The sequence below is a fragment of the Aquarana catesbeiana genome, linkage group LG07, assembly GCF_042186555.1.
Source record: "Aquarana catesbeiana isolate 2022-GZ linkage group LG07, ASM4218655v1, whole genome shotgun sequence".
Taxonomy (NCBI): domain Eukaryota; kingdom Metazoa; phylum Chordata; class Amphibia; order Anura; family Ranidae; genus Aquarana; species Aquarana catesbeiana.
Window position 1 is genome coordinate 313,593,556 of NC_133330.1, and position 20,121 is coordinate 313,613,676.

General features: G+C 44.7%; 1 protein-coding gene across 1 annotated transcript in view; it reads left to right on the plus strand.

Moving 5' to 3' along the window:
• The window catches only part of USP33 (ubiquitin specific peptidase 33), a 126,576-nt gene that overhangs the window by 58,272 nt on the left and 48,183 nt on the right, over positions 1–20,121 (plus strand). Inside the window, exons 6-13 of the mRNA XM_073593709.1 lie at positions 4,815–4,917; positions 9,326–9,395; positions 11,502–11,615; positions 11,920–11,998; positions 14,957–15,371; positions 15,461–15,589; positions 17,622–17,734; positions 18,094–18,266. Of these exons, the coding sequence (XP_073449810.1) occupies positions 4,815–4,917; positions 9,326–9,395; positions 11,502–11,615; positions 11,920–11,998; positions 14,957–15,371; positions 15,461–15,589; positions 17,622–17,734; positions 18,094–18,266 (1,196 nt within the window). The remainder of the gene's footprint in view (positions 1–4,814; positions 4,918–9,325; positions 9,396–11,501; positions 11,616–11,919; positions 11,999–14,956; positions 15,372–15,460; positions 15,590–17,621; positions 17,735–18,093; positions 18,267–20,121) is intronic.

Here is a 20,121-nt window from a genome sequence, read left to right on the forward strand (position 1 = left end):
AAGGAAAACTTTTTTTCCTTTCGCGATGAGTGACAGGCAGGGCTGATAGCTGTCTGGTATAAATCCTGAGGGGGAACACCGCGCCAAATTTTAAATAAAAAACAGGCGTGGGTCCCCCCCCCCCCCAAAATCCATACCAGGCCCTTATCCGAGCACGCAGCCCGGCTAGGAAAGGGGTGGGGACGGGTGAGCGCCCCCCCCCCAGCCATACCAGGCCGGATGCCCTCAACATGAGGGGGTGAGTGCCTTGGGGGAGGGGGGCGCCCTGCGGCCCCACCCCAAAGCACCTTGTTCCCATGTTAATGAAGACAAGGGCTTCTTCCCGACAACCCTGGCCGTTGGTTGTCAGGGTCTGCGGGCGGGGGGCTTATCGGAATCCAGGAGCCCCCCTTTAATAAGGGGGCCCCCAGATCTCGGCCCCCCACCCTATGTGAATGAGTATGGGGTACATGGTACCCCTACCCATTCACCTAGGGAAAAAAGTGTCAATAAAAAAAAAAAACCACAGTACACAGATTTTAAGAGTAATTTGTTAGGCAGCTCTGGGGTCTTCTTCCGACTTCGGGGGTCTCCTTCCGACTTCTCCCGGTGTTCGGCCTCTTCTCCCGGTGTTCCGCCTCTTCTCCTGGGCCCCTCTGCTATCTTCTTCCAGCTCTTTTGCCAGCGAGGGCCCGGTCTGCTGCCGCTGTCTTGTCGCCGCTGTCTCGTCGCTTCTTTTCTTCTTTTCTTCCGATGTTGACACAACGCTCTCTCCGGCTGGAATGCTGTGTGCGAGCTGCGGAGCCATTTATATAGGCGGTGACCCCGCCCCCTTGTGACGTCACGGTCCCAGCATGCTTAGGGACTCTGGGGTCACGCACCCTTAAGACGCCAGAGTCCCTGCGCATGCTGGGACCGTGATATCACAAGGGGGCAGGGTCACCGCCTAAATAAATGGCTCCGCAGCTCGCACACAGCATTGCAGCCGGAGAGAGCGTCGTGTCAACATCGGAAGAAGAAAAGCGATGAGACAGCGGCAGCAGACCGGGCCCCTCGCTGGCAAAAGAGCTGGAAGAAGATAGAGGAGGGGCCCGGGAGAAGAGGCCGAACACCGGGAGAAGTCGGAAGGAGACCCCCCGAAGTCGGAAGAAGACCCCGGAGCTGCCTAATAAATTACTCTTAAAATCTGTGTACTGTGTTTTTTTTTTTTTATTGACACTTTTCCCTAGGTGAATGGGTAGGGGTACCATGTACCCCATACTCATTCACATAGGGTGGAGGGCCGGGATCTGGGGGCCCCCTTATTAAAGGGGGGCTCCCCGATTCCGATAAGCCACCCGCCCGCAGACCCCAACAACCAACGGCCAGGGTTGTCGGGAAGAGGCCCTTGTCCTCATCAACATAGGAACAAGGTGCTTTGGGGTGGGGGGGGCCGCAGGGCGCCCCCCTCCCCCAAGGCACTCACCCCCCCATGTTGAAGGCATGTGGCCTGGTACGGCTCAGGAGGGGGGGGGGCGCTCGCTCGTCCCCACCCCCTTTCCTGGCTGGCCGGGCTGCGTGCTCGGATAAGGGTCTGGTATGGATTTTGGGGGGGACCCCCACGCCGATTTTTCGGCATAGGGGTTCCCCTCACAATCCATACCAGACCTAAGGGCCTGGTATGCCCCTGGGTGGGGGGGGGGGAACCCACGCCTGTTTTTTATTTAAAATTTGGTGCGGCGTTCCCCCTCAGGATTCATACCAGACAGCTGTCAGCCCTGCCTGTCACTCATCGCAAAAGGAAAAAAAAGTTTTCCTTTCCCGATGAGCGAGCCAGCGCGACATGCACAGTACCCTGTCGCCGAGAACCAGCGCGATGGTATCGCGCTGGAAACACAATCTCACGGTCGGGTATTGTAATCCTCTGCATTGTGTAAAAAAAGCGGTTTGATCCTGTCTTCTCTGATCCTCCCTAATCTATCTCCTGATAGAACAGAGGCTTGGGGGCACTCTGCACATGCTCAGTTTGGTGTGTATTGCTAGAGAGGTTTTTGCTTGGGGGGTGCATGTGATCAGCACAGGGACAATCGGCACTGTCCAGAAAGAGGGTCAGAGGTCATGCAGCCTAACAGGACAGTCTAAGTAGAATGAAACCTTTACATACAAGTTTTAACCAGACACTGATAGAAGTCACAAGACTGCTATTTACTACTGATGGGAAAAGGTATTTAGCAGTTTATTATTACTAAAATAATTGCATTTCCATGTTCTGTGTACTGTGGGAGACCAGATATAGTGAATGCAGGGTCGTGGGTTTAGTAACACTTTAAATTGTGTAAATTAAAAAAATGTATAAAAGAAAAAAAGGTGCCTCTAAGTGCAGAATTAAAACTTTTAATATCCCCAAACAAGATTAAAAACACTTACAGAATCAAGAATAAGAAGAGGCATAACATGGATGTATGAAGCAGGTGATCCGGCATCAGGAGGTTCCAGTGCATCACAGCTTTCCAGGGATAACGATATGCAGCAGCAGAAGGTCCCAGGATAACCAGCAGGTGAACACCCCAGGCTCTGGGAACACTGGTGAAACAATCGTGTCGTTTGAGTCAGCGTGGAGCATGAATCCCCGAAATGACGTCAGCGGGAGGGGACAACCAGCATGGACCGCAAACAGGAAATATGTCATCTAAATGGGATGCGTTTCGGAACTACTGATTGGTTCCTTCTCAAGCCAATGACAACAGGTTTGTAGAAGCTGAGCTTCTTATAGTCTATGGCGGAGCTGTGGGTGGGGCTATGGGCGATGATAAGGGAAGAAAAACAATGCTGCAGCAGCCCAGGAAGTAGTGTGATCCATGGGCATAGAACTGCACAGTAAACATAAAGACAGCGCGGGATGCAGCCCGCACGCGAAAAACGGCAGGACATTACAAATTTACATATAATGCATGCACACGCATGTATACCTATGTACTTTATTCTGTTTGTTATCCCCAAATATTGATCCAGTGATCGTCTTTTAAACGATTAATTTTTAGTGACATCTGCTATTGAGGAGCAATGTACAGTTTGACCGTTTTATTCCATTTTATATTTTTCTATTGATTTCAAGTTCCTTTCCTTTATATATACTTTTGTAATGTTCTGCTGTATTTGTCTTGCCATTTTTCGTATGCAGGCTGTATCCCGCGCTGTCTTTATGTTTACTGTGCAGTTCTATGCCCATGGATCACACTACTTCCTGGGCTGCTGCAGCATTGTTTTTCTTCCGTTATCACCGCCCATAGCCCCACCCACAGCTCCGCTCATAGACTGTAAGAAGCTCAGCTTCTACAAACCTGTTGTCATTGGCTTGAAGAAGGAACCAATCAGTAGTTCCAAAACGCGTGCCATTTTGATGACATATTTCCTGTTTGCAGTCCATGCTGGTTGTTGTCCCCTCCCGCTGAGGTCATTTCCGGGATTCATGCTCCACGCTGACTCAGACGACGCAATTGCTTCACCAGTGTTCCCAGAGCCTGGGGTGTTCACCTGCTGGTTATCCTGGGACCTTCTGCTGCTGCATATCGTTATCCCTGGAAAGCTGTGATACACTGGGACCTCCTGATGCTGGATCACCTGCTTCATACATCCATGTTATGCCTCTTCTTATCCTTGATTCTGTAAGTGTTTTTAATCTTGTTTGGGGATATTAAAAGTTTTAATTCTGCACTTAGAGGCACCTTTTTTTCTTTTATTTGTTTTCTATTAGAGATTGCTCCCCTCTTTGAGTGCAGCCCTAAGTGTTTGAAGACCACTTCATCCATCCAATAAAGACACTAACTGCCTGGTCCTGATGTTCTGAGCGCACTTGACATACGTTTTATCTGGATTAAAAAAAATGAGCTGTCCCTTTTTAGGTGAAAATTATTGTACAAACAAATACATATGATGAAAATATTACATATCAGTGCACATGATTAAAAAATATATGTATGTAGAAATTCAAGAAAAACAAAAAAATTATTTAAATAGCTGAATAAAAAACATGCAAGCAAATCACATATTCAAAAGTCCATTACCAATGGATTCATTATTCAACATAGTGTCCATGGGCCTTCAAAGTGCTCTTGTGCTCAAAAAACATAAAGGTGCTCCTCAGAAAATTAAGCCTCTTAGCAGACAGGGGTGATCTCATATTATAGAGATCATATGCACTTTATCTCTCCAGGGTGGCCAACGCTTTCATCATCAAGCATCCAGGAAGCTCACTGTCTCCATCAGTAAGATAGAACTGTGATGTCTCCACAGCAAGGATACACACCTTACTTCACCCAAGAATCTCCAGAAACCATATACATTAGGCACAAAAAGGGAGAAGCCACTTAGTGTATTATTGCAAATAAATTCATTTTTAATAAAAATTATTGCGCTTACATGCAAAGAGAAAAGACGTGGTATACTAAAGCACGGCTGCTGTATATGGGCAGAGCCATATACATATTTAAATATGTAGAGTTTATGTAAAGTGTTTAAAAAAAAAAAAAAAAAAACACTATTAAAGTCAGGCACATCCAGGTGCCCACACACCATATCTGATCCCCTGCATAGCTCCATTGAACCAGCAATATCTGGTTTGTTTTACATTTTGGCACAAAAGACCAGATCACTTCTCATCAGCTTTATTTTCTCTTTCCAGCCTCAGTAGTCCTCCTCTTTGATGCTATATGGAAGGAGAGGCTTCATTTTGCAAAATGTGAAAGCATTAGGAGCCATTAAAGGCATTTTAGTTTATAAGCAGGTCTGAGTGCTAATTGTTTTCCGTTCTATAATCCTAAAAGAAAGTACTTACAAACATTATTTTTTTTACAAAGGATTTAAAAATGACAACAAACCTTACGTTGAAAACCCCACCGGCCGTGGTTTATGATAACCTGGATGTAGAACTTGAAGAGGAGGACGAGCTAAAGACTAGAGGTAAGTTTACATTTTTCAAAAAATCCTTTCATAGAACCTAAAGCCACTTTAAGATTGCACATTAAATGTGTGTGTGTGTGTGTGTGTGTGTGTGTGTGTGTGTGTGTGCAAGCAATGCTGTATCCTGGCCTAGGCCGACAAGGCCCGGGCCTAGGGCAGCACTTTGCAAGGGGGCGGCATGGAAAGAGTCCCCACCGGCTTCCGCTCCACTGTCGGTGTAGTGCCAGTCTCATGGGGCATACTGGACTGACAGGCAAATTAGTGTAGCGCCCCCATAAAGCGGTCGCAATACTTCCAGTATGCGGGCAGCTGGCCGGCATTCCGCACGTGTGTGTGTGTGTGTGTGTGTGTGTGTGTGTGTGTGTGTGTGTGGGGGGGGTGGGGGGGGCCGCTTCTAGTTTTGACTGTCCTATCAACCTGGACCACAAACCTTCCTCACTTCTGCTGCACCATTGCCATGATTATATCTTCTTAGTCCTCTCCATAATCTGCAGCCGCTGATTATCATTTTCTGGCAGCAGTGGGTGCTGCTGTCAGAATACAATGTTCCGATGAAGGAGATTCCTCCATCTACCTCATTTGTGTGGATGGAAGAAACCAGCTTGATGAACAAACAAAAAACTAACAATGTATGGTCAGTTTAAATTCAAGAAGTAACATGTAGTTAAAGAGACACCTGGATCTTGCCAATGACAGTGCCTTGTACTCCCCTTACCCTGGCTTACTTGAGGTTCTATGCTCCTCTGCCAGGAGCAGGCAGAAATCGGCTAGAGCAACCTGGAGGAATGGTGAGGCCACACCCCTGGTCAAGTGACAATACTCGGGCTTATCGATTGACTGCTAGGCCCAGCCAACATCACAGGAGAGCAAGTCCCATACCCATGCCAGGTAAACTCGAACAAGGAACTGCAAGGGAACCAAGATAAGGTGACTATATGGGGAAGGTGGCAGATTTTTCCAGAGACACTGACAACTAGTCCCTGCCTTAGCAAGAAGACAGTGTGTCTTTTACATAGGAATGGTGAAAACCACATTGGTCATAGGGAGCAAATACTGCTACAGCTAGTGAATTATCACTAGCAGATGAAGGCTATCACAGCTAGGAATGCACCGCCGGTAAAACACTATTATAGGGAATGATCACCACCAGCCACTAGCACTGAATTCAAGGAATGACTATAAAATATTTATTGCATGACCCACCTAAACAACTGGTCACTTTTTTCCTCCATCCAGCAATTCTCACCTTTTTCCTCCATCCAGCAGTCCTTGCTCTGCAGCCCTGCCAGGTGCACAGTTTTTTCGAGCAGAATTGCCTCCATCAGGTCTTTCTCTTTGTGCATGTGTATGCCATACCCCCATTCATTCCTATGAGTAAGCAGTAGCGTCCTTCATTATTTCCATAGGACTGTGGTCGCCAACCTTTTGGACCTCACAAGTTACTAAGCTCACAATCCTGTGGACCACTGACATGAATTTTGCATGTCTTATACAAAGAATTCTCTGGCTCTCTGCCCCTCCCCCCTACACTCTGCATCACACTGCTGCCTTACACAGACTCGTCACCTCTTAATCCAGCTTTGTGCTCCCTTCCACAGTCTGTGATCAGTGCTGCCATTGGAAGGTCCCCTCCTTCACCTCCCGCTCTCTGTACTACTCCCAGCACCTCCCTCTGAGTTCACAGGAGCTGGTATACAGAGGAGGCGTTTGGTATCAACACTGACAGTATTGACTTGCCAGCGCGCATTGAGAACACCACTAAAAACAGAATTGGCCGGTATACATCCGTGGTCCACGGACTTCTGGTTGGCAACCGCTGCAGCAGATTATGGCTTCCCCGTAGGAATTAATGGAATAGTGGTACACATGCATATTAGGAAGTGGATGTTTTTGCTGGAAGGGCCTCTTTGAAGCCAGACAGGGAGGCACAGCGACGATTGCTGGATCGAGGACAAAGGTATTTGTCTAGGGGGTTATGGGTGGGGTGGGGGGTTGATTCAAGGGCAATTGTACCAAAGACCTGGTTGTCCTTTAAACAAAATAAGTCAACAGCTGGTATTTTGGTCACAAGATTGAGCTCCAGTCACTGCAGTTTCTACCCGTCTGTACTACCTGCCAAGAATTCAGAGCCTCAGGCACTTCTGGCGGTCACATCTCGGTTCTTTTGTTACATAATTGTTCCATTTTACTCTGTACAGAGGTGGCAGCTCCTGAGTTGTGCTGTTCCCACTCAGTTCTTATCTTGGTTGAGTTGTGCACTTGCTTGTTTTTCAGGTTTTTGTGGCTCAGTGGTGAGGTCTCTGCTCCCAGATTTCTAGCTTTGCCCTCTGGGGATCCCTTTCACAAAGGGATCACACTCCTTCCTGTAATTTAATGTGTCTTGCATTAGCACAAATACGTCAGGAAGCATGAGACTCTGACAGGGATAAGAAGAGCAAGAAACTGATGGATGTTCCATGGTCTAAAGACTATATTGTCAAAAGTTTTGGAACACCTACCTTCACACGCATATGAACTTTGATGGCATCCCAATTTTAGTCCGTAGGGATCATATTGAATTCACCCTTTGCAGCTATAACAGCTTCAACACTTCTGGGAAGGCTGTCCACAAGGTTTTTTAGTGTGTCTATGGGAATGTTTGATCATTCTTCCAGAAGCACATTTGTGAGGTCAGGCATTGATGTTGGATGAGAAGGCCTGCATCCTAAAGGTGCTCTGTCGGGTTGAGGTCAGGACTCTGTGCAGGCCAGTCAAGTTCCTCCACCCCAAACTCGCTCATCTATGTCTTTATGGACCTTGCTTTGTGCACTCGTCCAAATTACTTGGTGGGGTTGGGGGATTATGGTGTGTGGTTGTTTTTCAGAGGTTGGGCTTGGCCCTCTAGTTCCAGTTAAGGGAACTCGGGAACTCCTAAGGCACTGATGGCGAACCTTGGCACCCCAGATGTTTTGGAACTACATTTCCCATGATGTTCAGCTACACTACAGAGTGCATGAGCATCATGGGAAATGTAGTTCCAAAACATCTGGGATGCCAAGGTTCGCCATCACTGTCCTAAGGAGTCAGCACGCCAACACATTTTGGACAATTTCATGCTTCCAACTTGGGGGATGGCCCCTTCTTGTTCCAACATGCCTGCTGGTGGACCACTCTTTGGATGAATTAGAGCAGACTGTGAGCCAGGCCTTTTTGTCCAACACATGTCTGACCTCACAAATGCGCTTCTGGAAGAATGATCAAACATTCCCATAGACACACTCCTAAACCTTGTGGACAGCCTTTCCAGAAGAGTTGAAGTTGTTATAGCTGCAAAAGGTGGGCCAACTCAATATTGAACCCTACGGACTAAGACTGGGATGCCATTAACCACTAGCTGCCCGCCCACTGTCATATGACGGTGGGACGAGGCAGCTCTCGTTCTGGGCGGACGTCATATGACGTGATCTCCTTCCTGAGTCACTAGGGGGCGCGCTCCCGCCGCGTCACTGGCGACCCGATGCACGTGCCCGGCGGCTGCGATGTCCGCCGGGCACCTGCGATTGCCCAGTAACTGAGCAGGACCGTGGATCTGTGTATGTAAACACACACATCCACGTCCTGTCAGATGGGAGGAGACCGATGGTGTGCCCCATGTACATAGGGACACCGATCGGTCTCCTCCCCTAGTCAGTCCCCTCCCCCCACAGTTAGAATCACCTCCCTAGGACACACATTAACCCCTCGATCACCCCCTAGTGTTAACCTCTTCCCTGCCAGTCACATTTATACAGTAATCAATGCATTTTTATAGCACGGATCGCTGTATAAATGTGAATGGTCCCAAAAATATGTCAAAAGTGTCCGATATGTCCGCCTCAATATCGCAGTCACAATAAAAATCGCAGGTCACCGCCATGACTAGTAAAAAAAAAAAAAAAATATAAAAATGCTATAAATCTATCCCCTATTTTGTAGACGCTATAACTTTTGCGCAAACAAATCAATATACGCTTATTGCACTTTTTTTTTTACCAAAAATATGTAGAAGAATACATATCGGTCTAAACTGAGGAAAATGATAAAAATTTCATTAGGGTACAGTGTTGCATGACCGCGCAATTGTCATTCAAAGTGCGACAGCGCTGAAAGTTGAAAAATGGCCTGGGCAGGAAGGGGGTAAAAGTGCCCTGTATTGAGGTGGTTAAAGTTCATGTAAATGCAGGCGTCCCAATACTTTTGACAATATAGTGTATGAGAAACTGCCTGGGCGTTAGGCCGCTGATATAATATTCGTTTTTGACTGACTCCTTAAAAGTTTGTTTTTTTACAAAATTTCATGATTCTGTTTTTTTTTTTTTATTCTCTGTTGATGAGATGTTACTTTTATCATTCTTGTTACATTAGTAAAGAGATCTTGTATTCTGTTTAGGCCTCACTGGACTAAAGAACATTGGCAATACATGTTACATGAACGCTGCTCTGCAGGCCCTGTCCAACTGGTAAGTGCATAAAGACAGACACTTGTGTGCATGCTCTTTTCTATCTTTTTTATGGAATAACTCCAGCAAACAAAGGAAAATACTTTTAGATCACTTATGTCATTTTTAAAAACTCACAAAAACATTTTCAGGTCAGCTTGTTGAATTTGAACTCTAGACAGAAGTAAAAGACACAAATTATTGCAGCTCTGTAATCATTAATACATTACCAAAGGTATTTTTTTTAAATACAAGGAGTGTAAGGACCCACATTTGACCTGGTATTGGCCTCTTTCAGTCCCCATACAGCAACATTGGGGTGGGAGAGGAAGAAGCAGCACAAATAGCTAATCAGTTCATGCTCTGACAAAAATCTTGATGGTGGGAAGAGAAAGCAGAGTGACCGAGAGATGAGCTTATCACTGTGCTGCCTCTCCTTTCACTGTCTAGTCACAGGCTGTGGACAGGTCCAGGACAATTGGGCTTTGAGGAATGTTTCTGGCAACAGATTAATTTTAATGTCACTCCTCCCAAGCAGCACATGCTAACCTTTCTTTTATTCCCCTAGTGCCTCCGCTACATACAGTTTTTATACAGCACATCCAGCAGCCTTACTTATTAGTGAGGAACATACACTATATTGTCAAAGGTATTGGGACGCCTACCTTTACACACACATGAACTTTAATGGCATCTCAGCCTTAATCCGTAGGGTTCAATATTGAGTTGGCCCACCCTTTGCAGCTATAACAGCTTCAACTCTTCTGGGAAGGCTGTCCACAAGGTTTAGGAGTGTGTCTATGGGAATGTTTGACCATTCTTCCAGAAGTGCATTTGTGAGGTCAGGCACTGATGTGGATGAGAAGGCCTGGCTCACAGTCTCCGCTCAAACTCACTCATCCGTGTCTTTATGGGCCTTGCTTTGTGCACTGGTGTGCAGTAATGTTGGGACAGGAAGGGGCCAGTCCCAAACTCTTCCCACAAAGTTGGGAGCTTGAAATTGTCCAAAATGCCTTGGCATGTTGACGCCTTAACTGTTCCCTTCACTGGAAAGCCCAACCCCTGAAAAGCAACCCCACACCATAATCCCGCCTCCACCAAATTATTTGGACCAGTGCACAAAGCAAGGTCCATAAAGACACGGATGAGCAAGTTTGGAGTGGAGGAACTTGACTGGCCTGCACAGAGTCCTGACCTCAACCCAACAGAACACCTTTGAGATGAATTAGAGCGGAGACTGCGAGCCAGGCTTTCTTGTCCAACATCAGTGCCTGACCTCACAAATGCACTTCTGGAAGAATAGTTGAACATTCCCATAGACACACTCCTAAATCTTGTGGACAGCCTTCCTAGAAGAGTTTAAGCTATTATAGCTGCAAAGGATTAATCAACTCCATATTGAACCCTATGGACTATGACTGGGATGCCATTAAAGTTCTCGTGCGTGTAAAGGCAGGCGTCCCAATACTTTTGATATAATGTAGTTAGTTTGGGCCAGCTTGGCCCAAATGATCTATGTAAAGTGTAACAAAAGGTGGAGTTCAGCTTTAAAGTGGTTGTTAAGCCACTCTGACCTCTCTATATTATTTGCTCTGTCTCCTAACGACAGGTGTGCCCCTGTGTGTGTGATTTATAAAAACAGCTAGAGCGGGAGGGGTCGGGAGTCCCCCGCTGACATCAGTCAGGAGGGTAGGAGGATCGGAGGAGGGAGAGAGAGCCGGCCGGTCACGTGAGCACCGAGCGGCGCTCTAAAATCAGGTATATACTGCATTTTTAAAAATAAATCACACACATAGGGGCATCTGTCATTAGGAGACAGAGCGAATAGTATAAAGAGGTCAGAGTTATTTCAGCAGCAACAGAAGGGGGGCACTGTCACCAACTGACAGGCAGGGAGGGGCGAGGACAGGGGGGAGGAGACAGGAGAGCTGCGGATTACGGAGGCAAGTAAACTGACCACAGTGTCAGGGCTTAGCAGCCATGATAAACTGTGGTCAGTTTACAGGGGGAGAGCAGAAACTAGCAGGATCACCCAGGGCTCTTTTTCTAAAATCACAGTTTGTATGCTCCATGTTTGCTCAGCGGATAAAAAAAATTTCTATTGATTTTCAATATTAATCTTTACAGTCCTCCCCTTACGTACTTCTTCCTTGACTGTGGTGGTCTGGCACGCACTGACAAGAAGCCAGCTTTATGTAAGAGTTACCAGAAACTGATGAGTGAAATCTGGCACAAGAACAGGTATATCCAATTTCTGCTCAAATTTCCTTGTCAATAAACAAATATTCCACTGGCTCCACTAATATCACACACAGGCTTGTATATTAAGGCAGTGCAAGAAGCCGTTTTGCAATTACCAGATTGCAGTAATTCTAATGGTTGTTTTAAGTTGACCTGACTTTTCTCTACTGCACTTTGCACGCTACTGTTGCCAATCTTAATAAATAAGCCTGACAATGCATTCGTGTGTGTCTTCTAATTCAACTTTGTAATGAGCTAACAAAATTCCTTTCCTGGTGTTCTGTACTTTTGTTCCTCTACCCAGGCCTGGTTCTGTTATACCTACTAACTTGTTCCAAGGCATAAAGACTGTAAACCCAGCTTTTCGAGGCTATTCCCAACAGGTAAGAAGTCTCTCTTTAGATTCAGTCTCTTGATGATAATTTGATTAGCTCTGAATTTCACATTCAGGCAGTTTCTCTTAAGATCAAAGAGCCCTTTGAGGCTTTATAGAGTATCATTTTGGTCTCAAGGGACCATTTGGTTCTTTTATGTGAGTCATGTTGTTTATGTCCTGCGGTTACATTTATTTGTTGTGAAATCTGCTTTGTACTGCACGTTTCTGATACTCTGGTTCTTCTGTTTTACCTCGCCATTGCATTGCCACATAGAAGAATTTGTATTTCTATCAATTTATCCCTGAGATTTAGGCCGGCCATGGACGGAGTGAATTTCTTTCCTGCAACCACGGGTTGACAGGGAAATCCCTCCTGCAGGTCCATTGTGTTCTCCCTGCAGGGGAAGCCGTCCCCGCCAGGAGAACACAGTGATTCACAGTGAGCCACCCGTGGGTATCTACTCCACTTCCTGTCCCCCCCCCCCCAAAAAAAATGGAACTTCCGCTTTTCTGGTCGTCCCCCCCCCAGTGTCACATTTGGCACCTTTCGGGGGAGGGGGGGACAGATACCTGTCTAATACAGGTATTTTGCTCCCATTTCCGAGCATAGATACCCGAGCCACCTTCAGGTATCTATGTCACTCTCCCCCCCCCCCCCCCCGCTGTATTCTGGGAGACACACGGGTCCCAGAAAACAGCAGGGACCAGTGGGATAGCGCAGCGCGAGTCACGCATGCGCAGTAGGGAACCAGGAAGTGAAGCTGCAAGGCTTCACTTCCTGATCTCCTTACCGAGGATGGCGGCGGCAGCACCCGACAGCCGAGGGATAGGTCAGCTTCAGGTGCCGACATCGCGGGTGCCCTGGACAGGTAAGTGTCCATTTTTTAAATGTCAGCAGCTGCAGTATTTGTAGCTGCTGACTTAAAAAAAAAAAAAAAAAAAAAAATTGTCGGAATTCCGCTTTAACAGCCGCTAGCAAAGATCACATGTAAAATTCGGCAGGCTGGTTGTACCCTAGTTGATCGATCAATCAACTTGGGTATATTCAGCCTGCCCTACACATGGTTCGAATCCTTGCCGGTTCCTGCTGAACTGGTCGAGATTCGATCCACCTATGGCCGGCTTTTCAGGGCCATTCCATCCAGCACAGCCAGACTTGAGACTATTGCAATGAAATAGAACAACTAGTTCATGCCCCTGCCCCCAGCCTTTGACTGGACAGTGATAGGAGAAGTAGCAGACTCATGAGCTGATCTCTCACTCCCCTGTCTCCTCATATCCACATACCCCTTATTAGCACATGATCATTGCAACACTACCGATTGGCTCCTTGTGCTTCTTCTTAATAGGCTATACAGCACATTGCAAAAGTTAGATTCCGAAAGTTATGCTATTTGCTTTTAACCCTGTCAGGACCCTTTTGTGACCAAACCAAGTTGTTGGCGTACCCCAGTTTACTCAACCATAACTTTGTAACTGTTTTGCCAACCAAATTATTTTTACCGATTTTTGTAAGCACATGTAGGATATTCACTTGGTGATTTGTTTTCTAAAACAACATAAATATATAAAATAGGGAAATAGAGAAAAGTCAGTTCTAGTCTGGCTAATGCATATCATTTTTTTGGTATAGTTAAAAATACCATAAATATATATTTTTAAATAGACAGAGACCTGTTAAAAACAGTTTTATTCTTTTTAGTGCATATTGTTTTTTTTTTTTATGTTTTTTTTTTTATTTGTTAAAAGAAAATGATTTATCGAATTTTATATTTATTACAAGCACAAGGATGCCATTGCTGTATGGTTGATTAAATTAGTGTGTATGTTTTAGATTTCAAGATATTGGTAATTTTTCATTGCTGTGCTCCCAGTTCAGCAGCTGTAACTTAAAGCAGAACCAAACTCTTGAAAATAATCACCTCCACCTTCCAGCAATGCAATGTCTCTATCTCTCCTTGGCCGCTGCCATCTTATTCCCAGGCTACTTCTGGGTAAGGATGAGCTCAGGCGTGTTCTCAAACAGCACATGCAGAGCCCGCCAGGAAGTCGGCACTGCACAGTGCTAATGACAAAGTTTAAGACATTGTCCCGATGCACGGCTGCAGAGATCGGGAAATGTCTCACTGCCTGTGATTAGCGCTGTGCAGTGCCGACTTCCTGGCGGGCTCTGCACGTGCTGTTTGTGAACACGCCTGAGCTCATCCTTGCTTCTGGGTGCTGAATTTTTGGCCTCTTGATTGGACAGTGGGGGATTGACTTCATCCCACCCGTTGCACACGGGAGTCAGTCATTCTGACACAGCCGACGTGTGCTGCAAATGCACACTGAGCTACATATGCGCAGTTCAGTGTACATTCAATAGAGAACTGTGAACAGGCAGGTAAGTGTGGTTGAATATCAACCATCAAGCTAGTAATGGATGGCTTTGTTTATAAACAAAGCTATGTCACACAACACAAGAGTCTGACGTAGCTTTATTTACAAAGAAATTTGTGCAAGGTCATTTGTCATACGTCAGAGTTGTAGACCAATTACAGTGAATGCAAAATCAGTATTTTTTTAAAATATAAAATTGGCTGCTTATCCATAGTAATGAATGTTAGATAACATAATGCACACTTTCTTCATTTGGGGCCACTCACCTGCACAGCTGTCAAATTGGTTCGAGCAGCTGTGTCCTCTTAGACTTAAATGGGTAGCCTGCACTCAGCACCTGGCAGCTCCAGCCGCTTAAAACGCACAGCCTGTTCATGGACTGTGTGTCTCGGCGCCCATTTAATGATATAATAATGATGCCTAAGGATATATAAAATAATTCAATGTTTTACCTTTTAATGATTGTTTGCTCTTCAGCATCACTTGAAAAGATCTACAGTATGTATGAGTGGGTCTATAATACAGACTGGCTTTTAAAGGCATGGAACTAAATCTAATTTGTGTACATTTCTGACCTGTATCTCAGGATGCTCAAGAGTTCCTGCGATGTTTAATGGATATACTGCATGAAGAGCTTAAGGAGCAATTGGTGGAGGCAGAAGATGACACACATCCTGGCATCCTGGAAGAGATGATGGAGGAGGACAAGAATCAGTCGGACAATGATTTTCAATCCTGTGAATCAGGGTCAAGCAGTGACCACACTGAAAGTGAAAGTCGTAAATTGTCTGAGGAGCTCTCAGAATCTGCTATGCTAATCCAGGAGGACCAGAAGGACCAGGATAATCAGAAATCCTGGCAAAGGGAGAAGAGGTTCTCCAACCACATAAGCCAAAACAACTGCCTCCAGGATTTGGAGAAGAACCTTGAGAGTTTGTCCGAGGACAGTGATTACAGTTCCCAAGGAACAGTGAAGGTTCAGATCCAGAGTCGAATATCGGGTAACAAAATGTGTTGTGCGTTCTAGATTTGTTACCTTAGGTCTACAGTTTAATATTCCTAAATAAATTGCCATTGTCACATGTTGTAGATTACGCCACAGAGGTCAACATTTGTGATCTATCAGCTTCTCAAACACCCTTGCTAAGCGAAGGCTCAACATCTCACCTGTCCAGCAGCCCGCCTAAATCTGGAACTCTTTGGACGAGTCATAAAAAAGGTATCTGGGGAATTTTACCTGCTATCCAAATCATATTTTGAAGTATTGATCTAAACCTGGTGTAATTGAACCTGTAACAAGCAGTTTGATTTCACTTTGGAGCTGTCAAAGATTGGTTATTATGGAAATGTTTGTATAATCTTTGCTCTTTTCCTTATGAAATCAGGGTGGAGGTACAGTTCCTCAGAGTAGTTTAAGTTTGGTGCATGTATCTGTGTGCTTTTTATTGCTATTTGTGCAGAGACTTCCAACACAGGATAAGGAGAGTATGCAGCAAAATAAGGCTAGTGGTTGGGTATGGTTTATATGTTTTAGACCTACTTTAGGGGTTGGTCAAGTGTTGGGTGTTTAAGTGTTATTTTTGACGGGCTACCCTAGTCACTTAGGTTCTTAGCCCTAAGTATCCCTCAATGGAAACTACCAGTAATGGGCTTTCAAAGCTGTAAACCGGGATGTCCATTTTTTTGACCTCCCTGGGCCATATTGGAAGAAGAGGAATTGTCTTGGGTCACACATAAAATACACTAAAAATAAGAATAGCCTATGAGCAGAAAAAGCCGGGCAGATCACAAGTTAACTATCACTGGTATAGATAATGTACCTATCTAAGTAATAAAACATCTTTTTTTGTTGTAATATTTTTTATTATAAAAGTAAAAGAGGGCAACATAAAACGAGAACGATATTTGACACTGTTTTTGATTAACACATCAATATCTGGTTAGATGGATGAAGTAGTAATTCTCAATGAAGTCTCAAAGTGCTCATCAGATATTTTGGTTCTTATTTTGCCCATTCTTGTGCTTAATTCTTGAAAAGAGTTGCTCACAAATACAAGTCCAGTAACGAAACACTGTCAAATGTTTCTTTGGCCACATGTATTTGCTAAGTGTTAACACAGTTTTACAAAAAATTCCATCAACCACTTTCCGCCCGCCCAGCATCAAATGACAGAGGGACAGTGCGACTGTTGTTCTGAGTGGACGTCATATGACGTATGACGGCACTCTCCCTGTTGCTAGGACACGGCGCGACCCCGATCTCTGTAAAGAGCCACTGACGCGCCTCTTTAACCATGTGATCGGCTGTGTCAAATCACAGCCGGTCACATGTAAATAAAAATACAGAAATGCCATTAATCGGCCCTCATCACCTCAAACTGACAAAGTGTGTGGCGAGGACAGACGATCAATGACATCTCGCAGGGGACGCACAAGATGTAATCAGGGCACTGATCATCAGTGCGATGATTACAATAAAGCACCAGAAGTGCCAGCAATCAGTGCCCACCAGTGCCAGCAATCGGTGCTCATTAGTGATGCCAGTCAGTGCTGGCTATCGGTGCCACCCATCAGTGCCGCCTATCCTTCTTTTTTTTTTTTTTTTTTTTTCCAATCAAGTAATTTTTATTTCATTTGCAAATTTACAAAACACAAAAAATAACTTCAAAACACACAAATCATTCCCACAAAAAAACCTCACCCAACAACAACAACAAAAAAACAAAAACAAAAGATTGTGCCTTGCAGTTGCATTTTGAGTTTTGCTTTAAACCTTTTATCACAGCAAATGTAATTTATTAATAAAGTGCCACCTATCGGTGCTCATCGGTGCCCTTAAGTGCAGCATATCAGTGCCACCTAATCAGTGCCCATCAATGCAGCCTCATCAGCACACATCAGTGAAGGAAAAAAATTGTAGCATGACCACGCAATTGTCATTAAAAGTGTGACAGCGCTGAAAGCTGAAAAATGACCTGGGCAGGAAGGGGGTGAAAGTGCCTTGTATTGAGGCGGTTAAACAATCAACATTTTTAAGTAAGTTTACAATTTTGTGCTGGGCCGCATTCATAGCCGTCTTGGCCCACAGGTTGGACACCCCTGGTGTAAACAAAGTTATTAGAGGTCCCCTTCCTAGTAGGCAAGGTTCTAGGAAAACTATTCGTTATTTATCACAGAATTGACCTTGTATTGAAGAATTAAGTACAGCTCCATCAATATGATTACCATATACACTGTTTCCTATTTTCTAGTTCCTACCATCTGTCTCCCTAAAAAGAAAAGGCAGAAGAAGTACCGCAGTGTCATATCGGATGTATTTGATGGCACCATTGTGAGCTCAGTACAGTGTCTGACCTGTGACCGAGTAAGTTCCAGATACCGTTGTTTTTGATTGGCATTTTCATTGCGAGAAACCTGATTCTGAGATCAGCTTTGTATGAAAAACTGAATATGTGTGATAAGAAAATAATAATTTGTGAATAATGATTATGCCTGATCTCCAGAACCTTCAGGCTCTCTTGCTTGCCACAGGGTCGCTTCATTTTTCCTTTGACCACCTCTTCTTGATGCAGCGCCTCTGTTAGCCAGTCTTACAAGCAAAAATAGGCTTTATAATTGTCTCATAATCCAATATACAGTATATGTAAATGTTCCTGGGAATTGTAGGGTGATTGTGTATTTGGGAATGATTGTAACTGTAGTTTTTATTCTATTCTCAATCAGATCTCTGTAACGCTGGAAACATTCCAAGACTTATCCCTGCCAATACCAGGGAAGGAAGATTTGGCTAAGTTGCACTCGTCAAGTCACCAGACCTCCCTGATTAAGGCTGGATCATGTGGGGAGGCCTATGCTCCTCAAGGATGGATTGCATTTTTCCTAGAATACCTTAAAAGGTAAAGATTGTAACTTGTCTATGGCAGACCACTACAGTCATTAAAGATGAATTCCAGGCATGATGTATTTTTACACATTTTAGATAGCAGCGAACAAATACTCTTGCGCACAAGTGGGTTGATCAGGTGATATAAAGTTCAGGGTGGATAATGTCTCAGGCCTTGCTGCCCTCAAGGATAGGGTTATCCTAGCAGTCAGAAATAAAATAGAGAAAAGGGGGTGCACCAGCCTTGTGTATTATCCTTTCATAGGTTTATTAAAAGAGTTTGTTGAAAACTACTCACAAGCATGTGAAAGAAACCGGCAATATAAAAGCTTATAACCGATGGCAATCGACCCGATATCAACAGTCTCCAGGTATTTAGGTAGCTGAAGGAGGTAGCACTGCCAGGCTCTGAGAAAGAAGGTATCCCTTTGAAACGCGTCAGCAAGCAGTGGTCCTCGTGTCCTCTCCTTCAATACCTGGAGACTGTTGATATCGGGCCGATTGCCATCGGTTATAAGCTTTTATATTGCCGGTTTCTTTCACATGCTTGTGAGTAGTTTTCAATTAATTCTTTTTATTAACCTATCAAAGGATAATGCACAAGACTGGTGCGCCCTCTTTTCTCTATTTCTTGTCTGTATTTTTACACAGTTACATGGGTCCAACTTGGACCACTGTAACTATGCATATACCATACCTCACTGATGCCCCGGGAAGCTGGGAAGTCATTGAAGTGGACACAGCTACTTCAGTGATCTCCACTTGCTTCCACTTGATTGGAAGAGGCGGGGCAGGGACATCACGCTCTCCGCCTCGTCCAATCAGAGAATGCTTTGCAGTAATTCGGAAAATGCAAAGCATTCTGTGAATGGCGGCTGTTCTGAGTGGACGACATCCTGTGTTCACAATGTGACTGGCTGGCTGCTCAGCACGAGAACTGGAAGCAAGCGGAGATTACTGGAGTAGTGGTGTCTACGTCGTTAATTTCCAGCTTCCAGGAGAGTTGTCTAGGTATGGTACATGTAGGGTCGGTTCACACTAGGACGACTTGTCAGGCGACCTAGCCGCCTGACAAGTAGCGTCCTGTTCTGTACAGTGTCGCGCTGCAAGTCGCGCTGCCTCAGTGTGAACCGGGGCGTATAGTTACATTGGTCCAAGCTAAACCAGTGTAGCTATGTTAAAATATACCACACCTGGAATTATCCATAAAAGTACAGATAATGGCCTAAAAAACATATATATTATATTCTGTATTTTACCTTACCTATAACTAAGTGGCCCTAAACCTCCTGCAAGGAATGCATTAAGGTAAAAAAAAAAAAAAAAAAAAATATTTTTTTTAACCACTTTAAGGTATGAAGGCTTTAAAAAAGAACTCCAGGCAAACAGCTAAGCAAACAATTTAATTATGTGGAAAGTATTTTACCTGTCAAAGGATTTGTAATTCCGCCCAACTTATTATAGGGTTTACACAGTCCTGGAACCCAGTACCGCTAGGCTGGTAATTTGACTGTTCTCTGCTGCAGTCACCTTCCTACTGTACCCTCAGTCTGTTATTGAAGGAGCAGTAGAAGACTGATGTGCTCATCCATCTGCTTCCATGTGTGTTCCATTGCTGAACATAATTCTGTTTGCAATCATCCATCCATTTATGAGCAATTAACATCAATTATTTATTGTCCGAACTCCTGTTAGTAATTAATGTAATTGTGAGTGATTGGGTGGGAGGGGTTGCACACCAAGCTTAATCCATAACCTATAGACTGGCTTCTGTTACTCCCTTGCTGGAGAGTGGAGAGTGTGCAGTCTTGCAATGTACACTGCATTTTGTAAAAAAGAGGAATAATATTTTTCTTTGACTTAGTAGA